Genomic DNA, 7,324 nt, shown 5'->3' with positions numbered 1-7,324 from the left:
ACACTGAAACCAGTAGTCATTGAGAGGTCAAGGCGCGCCAAACGTCAGAGGCTCAGCTTTACCCAATTCTGTTTCTGCAATACTGTCATTAATTCGCAATATTACTCATATTGTAGTCTGCCAGCGTTCAAAATGACAAAATATCAATTAACGACCTAAGCAATGAGGGCATGATGACTAAGTCGGCGCAAAAAGTCATATGCAGAATACAAATGGGCGGAGCTCAGACGCGAATAAAAGCAGGTCGGTTGATCCAGAGAGAGCACACTGTCCTGACAGCACTGTCTCTCCTGTCAGCTTCTCTCTGAACCCTGAAGTCAGCGTTTCAAAGGCACTTTGTCTTTGGAGGCACCTTGTTTGTGTACAGCCACGCGTTTGTTTGTTTGAGTCCTCGTGCAGAAGATGAGCCGCTCGCGCTGTGTCGCTCTGCTGCTCGTGCTCGTGCTCTGCGGAGCCGCGCAGTTCGCCGAAGCCTGCAGCTGCTCCCCTGAACATCCTCAGCAGGCGTATTGCAATGCGGATGTCGGTGAGATTACATGCTTTTAACTATTTCAGATTCATAACCATATCTGTATTATTACATCAATACCCTGTTCATATGGTGTGTGTGTGTGTGTGTGTGTGTGTGTGTGTGTGTATACCTTCTATGATAGACAGCACCTGACAGCTTAATTTATTTTTAAAAAAAATATGGTCAACTTTTAAGTGATGTTTTAATTTTCAATATTTTATTCTGCTTTCAATATGCCCTTTTAATTCAAAATGCCAAAGGAAAGATGTTTCGCATTTATGTAAATTTCCATTCATATAGATCCACAGATGTAGGTTATAATAACTCTGGGTTCAGAATATTAAGTGTTTATGTGCTGTGCTGTTATTAATATAATAGGGGACAACATGGTCTGGTGGGTTTTTCAGCCTGAAAACATTGAATAATTTTAGCTTTGGTTTTTCTTGATAGTTTATTTTTATTTGATCACTTTATTTTACTGAGTCCTTGTGACTCATTACATATACTTAACAGTTAATTATCCATAGTTACAAGAAACTAAACCAAACCTTATTTTAATTAACTATATAAAATCACAATATAGTTCCTTTTTTTCTTGTGTTAATGTTCCATATAATCTAATGAATTGAATACCACATAAAGAATAACAAGTACTGTATCTCATCTGATTATTTTCTCTCTTTCTTTGGAGCTTCATGGAAAAAATAGAGTAAAGGATACGATTATTCATAAGAAATGACTGATGACTCTTACATTAATATCTGACTTGAAAAACTAACATTTATTTATTTTTTTAATAAAAAGGTGGTTCTGACATTAAACTCTAAATGGATGAGTCACATCAAAAGTCATTATGAAGCAATATAACACACCTATTCATGTAACAATATCAAGGTGTGATATACTTGGCAACAATAAATTACAACACCCCTTAATAATAGCAAGTTCTGCTAATTCTTCACACACACACACACACGCACACATGCACGCACACACGCACACAAACACACACACACACACACACTTTCTATTTGCATTAATTTATTTATATTGATCACTCTAACATGCAAATAACAAATCAGATAGCTGTGCAAGTATGTACCACTATCTACTTGGAAGTCTAATAATGTTGAAGTGTTGGGCCTAGTTTTATCTTTATTGCATCACTGTGTGTAACCTTCCTCTGATCTGGCTGTGATGCTTTGACCTTCAGTGTCCCTTCAGTACCCTGCCATTACATGACCTATGCATTTTCTATTGTTTGTGGCCCTCTGATTAAGATCTCTCTCAACAGGCTGATTACAAATTCAAAGAATTGAGAAAGTATTGCCACATTCTAGCAACATATTGTGGTTTGCCTTTAACGTTAGATAGATGGTCATTACATGACTTGGGTTCCTGGAGTCAGTCACAGTCGTGATGTACCCGAATTACCGGCACACCCACCTATGCGTTTAGTGACTTGCTGAAAACAACATCTGGTGCGCACCACAGGAATTGCCAATCTTGTTATTGTGTGCGGCTCTGTGATGTTGGCTGTTTGAAACTCCCACATGACCCTGGCCTGATGGTTTCGAGATTCAGGCTATAGTCAAGTCATATTTATTTAAGCAATATAGAAGACAATCAATGTCGCTTAATGTTGATTCAATTTAAGCTACGTTTAAACGTCAATGGTGTAGTCAAAAACTGAAAAGTTTTTCCCTTGCATTTTTAAAATGCTTCACGTATACACAACACCATTTTCAAAACGATTGGCGTTTACACATAAATGCTGTATTACGTATTCCAGGCCAGTAGATGGGGGCTGTCAAGGGAAGTTGTGATTATATGTTGTATATTGGTGAAGTAAATCCACACTTTGCTGAAGAAGCGTTAGCAAACTCTTGGCCAGCAACAACAGTACCACGTACTTCGCCATTGATGTGTATGTTTGTTCGCGCTTGCCTTTAAAATCCACACGCGCATGACGTCACCATTTTCAAAGATCCCTGATTTTCAATAACAGCATAAATGTTGTAAAGTTAATTCTTTAGGAAACAAGTTCAGTTCAGCTTTGAAGACAATGTTGTCATTATCAGCTCAAGTCTGCTCAGTGTTGATTCAGTTCAGGTTAATAACAGTGTCGAACACTTAATGACACCTTCATACAATGACTCTCAGAAAGAAGTTGTCAGTTGTTAATGATGTTGTTTTAACTCTTCCTCCAGTAGTTGTTTATAGCTGCGTGTCCAGCCTGATCTGTAGATTGTGTAAATGTCCCACGTGACCTACAGAACCCATAAATGAATGATGTGGAGGGCTTGGGTTTCCCCTCACATACCTAAAGCTGAAAACAGCACCCGTGTTGTTCATCTTCTGCCTCGGTGTGGAATGAATGTGTGGAAAAGAGAGGCTGTGATTAAACCAGCATTAACCCTGTGTGTGTAGTTAGTGATGAGAGAGGCATGCCTCATTTGAGGCTGGGATCCTGTGGGTGCATTCTGAGTGTGTGGCCAATAGGGCCTGAATATGCGGACGGTATGTATGGGCTCTCTGAAAACACACGAGGGGAAGTGTTTTATATGGGTATTTTATCTCTTGTTTTATCACACTACTGCTTAAAACTTCAGTAAGATTTTTCAATGTTTTCATAGTTATGCTCTCAACAGGAAGTGTGAGGGTGGAGATTAAAGCAGCAGGACTGCTAGAGTCAGAATGCTGACTGGCTTCCCGAATATCAGGCTGAGAGCACATTCCTTGCACTGCCCTCCGCTAATCAAATACTCATGTGTCTCCATACACCCAGCACCTGTAGTACAGAGCAGAATAACAGCAGCTAGATAAGACATCTTACTCCACACATGAAGGATAACACCCATTTACAGTGGTTAATGGTATAATGGTATTTTAATGGCTTTTTCTGTTCTATGCCTTTCCAGTCATCAGAGCCAAAGTGGTTGGACAGAAGGAGGTGGTCACTGGTAATGATGCCTACGGCAATCCAATCAAAATGATCCAATATGATGTCAAACAGATAAAGGTTAGTGGAGAATATTATTTTTGTTGCTATCCGCTAACTTTCATTTTATTTTCCTGGAGCCAAACACAAAATTAGTGCTGTGTTATTATGGAGTTATCATGATTACGACATGTATAGTGTTACTGTGACATTAAAACTCCAACAACTTTCAATCGTTTTCAAACAAAATTATGATAACAGGGGCAGATTATTGATTGATAACGTCTTATTTTTGCACAGTTCCTTACACGATACAAGCGTATAACCTCAAAATACTTTTACCATAATGCATAAATTGGAAACGAATACATTTTGACCTTTACATCACATAACCAACTCCATATTTATGGCTCCACTGACAAAGTAAACTTGCTCAAAAGCTCACCTGGAACTGCATTGCACTTACAATGCAAATCGCTTTTAGCGCTACTCACAGGACATTTCACTTTGAAAGTGTCACAAAATGTGCAATAAGCAACCTTATATAATTTTGGCACAGGCACATCTTTCTAATAAGCCTGGCTTGCCAAAATTAATCTGTTGCTAATGTTATCAGAATGCTATATAAAAAATAGCTACATCAATTCTTTATACGTATGTTGTATATTTATATTATGAATTTACCTTATTATTTTCTTTGCAAAACATTGAAAAACAAAGACGGCATACCAAATATAATTTGTAATTATTGGCGCCATAAACTGTTCGTATGAATTGTATGTTTACAATATTAAACTAAAAGAGAAAGCCAAGACTGTAACTTGACTTCTTTATGCCATCTTCTTTCACTAGATGTACAAGGGTCCTGACGGAGATATTGATGCCATCTTAACGGGCCCCTTACCAGCTTTGTGCGGGGTCAGTCTGGAGAGCACTGGCAAAAAGGAATACCTGATTACTGGTAAGAGTGAATTAACATGTTGTGAACAATAGTGTTCAAGCCAACAGCTTTTGCTTCTGTAAACTGTAGAAGCGATACCTTTATACCAACATCGTTTCATTAATCTGCACAGGTAATATGGATTCAAATGGCACATTGCGTATAAATCTTTGCAACTACATTGAATCTTGGGAGTCTCTGAGTCTGACACAGAAAAAGAACTTGGGTCCACGCTACCAGATGGGCTGTGATTGCAAGGTATATCTATCTATCTATCTATCTATCTATCTATCTATCTATCTATCTATCTATCTATCTATCTATCTATCTATCTATCTATCTATCTATCTATCTATCTATATATCTGTCTGTCTGTCTATCTGTCTGTCTGTCTCTCTGTCTGTCTCTCTCTCTCTCTGTCTCTCTGTCTGTCTGTCTGTCTGTCTGTCTCTCTCTCTGTCTGTCTGTATATCTTTCTGAAGATCTGTCTGTCTATATCTATCTGTCTGTCTGTCTGTCTGTCTGTCTATCTATCTATCTATCTTTCTATCTATCTATCATCTATCTAGCTATATATCTAGCTGTATGTCTATCTGTCTTTCTGTCTATCTGTATATCTTTCTGAAGATCTGTCTGTCTATATCTCTGTCTGTCTGTCTGTCTGTCTGTCTGTCTGTCTGTCTATCTATCTATCTATCTATCTATCTATCATCTATCTAGCTATATATCTGTCTGTCTTTCTGTCTGTCTATCTATCTATCTTTCTATCTATCTATCATCTATCTAGCTATATATCTAGCTGTATGTCTGTCTGTCTATCTGTCTTTCTGTCTATCTGTATATCTTTCTGAAGATCTGTCTGTCTATATCTCTGTCTGTCTGTCTGTCTGTCTGTCTGTCTATCTATCTATCTATCTATCTATCATCTATCTAGCTATATATCTGTCTGTCTTTCTGTCTGTATGTCTGTCTGTCTCTCTCTCTCTCTGTCTGTCTGTATATCTTTCTGAAGATCTGTCTGTCTGTCTGTCCATCTATATCTCTGTCTGTCTGTCTGTCTGTCTATCTATCTATCTATCTATCTATCTATCTATATATCTATCTATCTATCTATCTGTCTATCTGTCTATCTATCTATCTGTCTATCTGTCGCTCTTCTGTCTTCTCGTTCTCACAGCTCTTCTCTTGTCTTTGTGCAGGTCGTCCAGTGTCCTATGATTCCTTGTTCCATTAATGGCCCTGCGGAGTGTCTTTGGACTGATTGGGTGATGGAGGGAACGGTTCAAGGTACACAGTTTCAGCATTACACCTGCATTAAGAGGAGTGACAGCAGCTGTGCCTGGTACCGTGGATACGCCCCACCTAAAAAAGAGTTCATGGACAATGAGGACCCTTAAACAAGTCTTCATTTCGATCTCTCATTCAGAAAATCCCCCGCAACACAGCTTACGTGACCTTAAACTCACACCTTAATCCTGCAAATGCATTCCAGAGCCCGTGGAACCTGTCAAGAACGTGTTTGGGCCATTACAGAAATTCAAAGGGAAAAGATCTAATATGGGAATATTTTTGTATAAATGAATGAATAAAAAGAAAAAGAAAAATAATGAATCATATTTTGCATAGAAAAAAATAAAGTTAAAAAAAATCCTAAAAATGCCAATGGTCGAGTTTTCATTATGGTATTACAAAACTGCATATTATCATTACTGTATTACAATATTTAGAACATGATAATTACAAACAAACTAATAAATTAAAACTTCCGGACATGCAACAATTTGCTAGAAATACAATGCAATATATTATGTGTGTGTGCTATTTTCCCAGGCATGAAGAATGCATACATTTGGTTGCATGTTAATATATGAAGTGAATCTTACCTCTAGTGTTGAAATGACAGGCAGAAAGGTTTTTAGCTATATTTTTTGCAATCCAATAAAGAGGAAATTGGTTACAACAGTGTTTTTCACTTCCTCAAACACAGATTGAGCAAATAGTTTTTCATATTTTATGCCGTCAAGTTTTTTGTTACCACATAATTCCCATACTTTGTTTGTATTATTTCATAGTTTTGACTTAACTATTATTCTAAAATGGAGAAAACAGTAATACTAAAGAACTGGTATGATAGTCAGAATTAGTAAGTATGTCCAGATCTTTGCTTGGTAGTGTACACCAGAAAGTGAAATGAGTTCATGGCTGTCGAAGGAATGTAAATCATAAGTGCGATGTAAATTGTATTCTGTACTGTGCATATAGCAGCATACATACATCTGAGAATAATTTATGTATTTTTTAATAGATACAGGATTTTCTAATTTATATCAAAATTATACTGCTTTGAATGTGTTCAGAAATATATGCAGTTGTATGTGCTGTTGTTTATGTTTTTTCATGTTTTGTCATTTTATGACTTTTTATGCATTCTTCGTAGCAAACTGCATTTATTAAGAGTTATGTCTAGTAAAGCTTCATTGATACCCATTGTGATAACTGTTATGATATTCATGAATAAAGGAGCAGAAATGTCCAATGAACAATTCATATTTTTCAGTATCTGGTCATTAATATATGCAGCTCATGTACCCTGTCAAATGATGGTCCCCTCGTGAATGACCCTCTTAAAATATAAAGTCACATATATTTATGACATTATAAGGACATGTGTGCAAAAATTGAAAAACAATTTTTGCATAACTCTAAACTCAGTTCTGTGCATTGCACACATCTTTCGAAACTAACAGCTCTTTTGTTTCATTTGAGAAACACTTTAAATGTTACTCAGTTACTGATGACCTAAAGTCAACTTTATTTCTAAAGTACCTGTACTTTTTGCTAAATAGATTGATTCACAGCAGCTTCACAATAGTTTCAATTTCAAATTCAATAGTGTTATTATACAGCTCAAATCAGTTCAGTGTTTAGTTCA

General features: G+C 36.9%; 1 protein-coding gene across 1 annotated transcript; it reads left to right on the top strand.

Annotated features, from left to right (window-relative positions):
* The first annotated feature begins 249 nt into the window (after positions 1-249).
* On the top strand, positions 250-6,937 carry LOC127944517 (metalloproteinase inhibitor 2). The gene is made up of 5 exons (XM_052540513.1): positions 250-526; positions 3,433-3,533; positions 4,305-4,413; positions 4,526-4,650; positions 5,592-6,937. The coding sequence occupies exons 1-5, from the start codon at positions 403-405 to the stop codon at positions 5,787-5,789; spliced, it is 657 nt and encodes a 218-aa protein (XP_052396473.1). The 5' UTR covers positions 250-402; the 3' UTR covers positions 5,790-6,937.
* Positions 6,938-7,324: the final 387 nt, after the last annotated feature.

This window comes from Carassius gibelio, chromosome A3 (assembly GCF_023724105.1).
Source record: "Carassius gibelio isolate Cgi1373 ecotype wild population from Czech Republic chromosome A3, carGib1.2-hapl.c, whole genome shotgun sequence".
Lineage (NCBI taxonomy): Eukaryota > Metazoa > Chordata > Actinopteri > Cypriniformes > Cyprinidae > Carassius > Carassius gibelio.
Note: the sequence above shows the minus strand (reverse complement) of the source record. Positions and strands in the feature narration are given on the sequence as shown.

Excerpts from the sequence above, each read along its gene's own strand:
- LOC127944517 (XM_052540513.1), top strand. The coding sequence starts at position 403 with ATGAGCCGCTCGCGCTGTGTCGCTCTGCTGCTCGTGCTCGTGCTCTGC. Across the intron at positions 3,534-4,304 it reads ATGATGTCAAACAGATAAAG|ATGTACAAGGGTCCTGACGG; the intron begins GTTAGTGGAGAA and ends TTCTTTCACTAG. Across the intron at positions 4,414-4,525 it reads AAAGGAATACCTGATTACTG|GTAATATGGATTCAAATGGC; the intron begins GTAAGAGTGAAT and ends TAATCTGCACAG.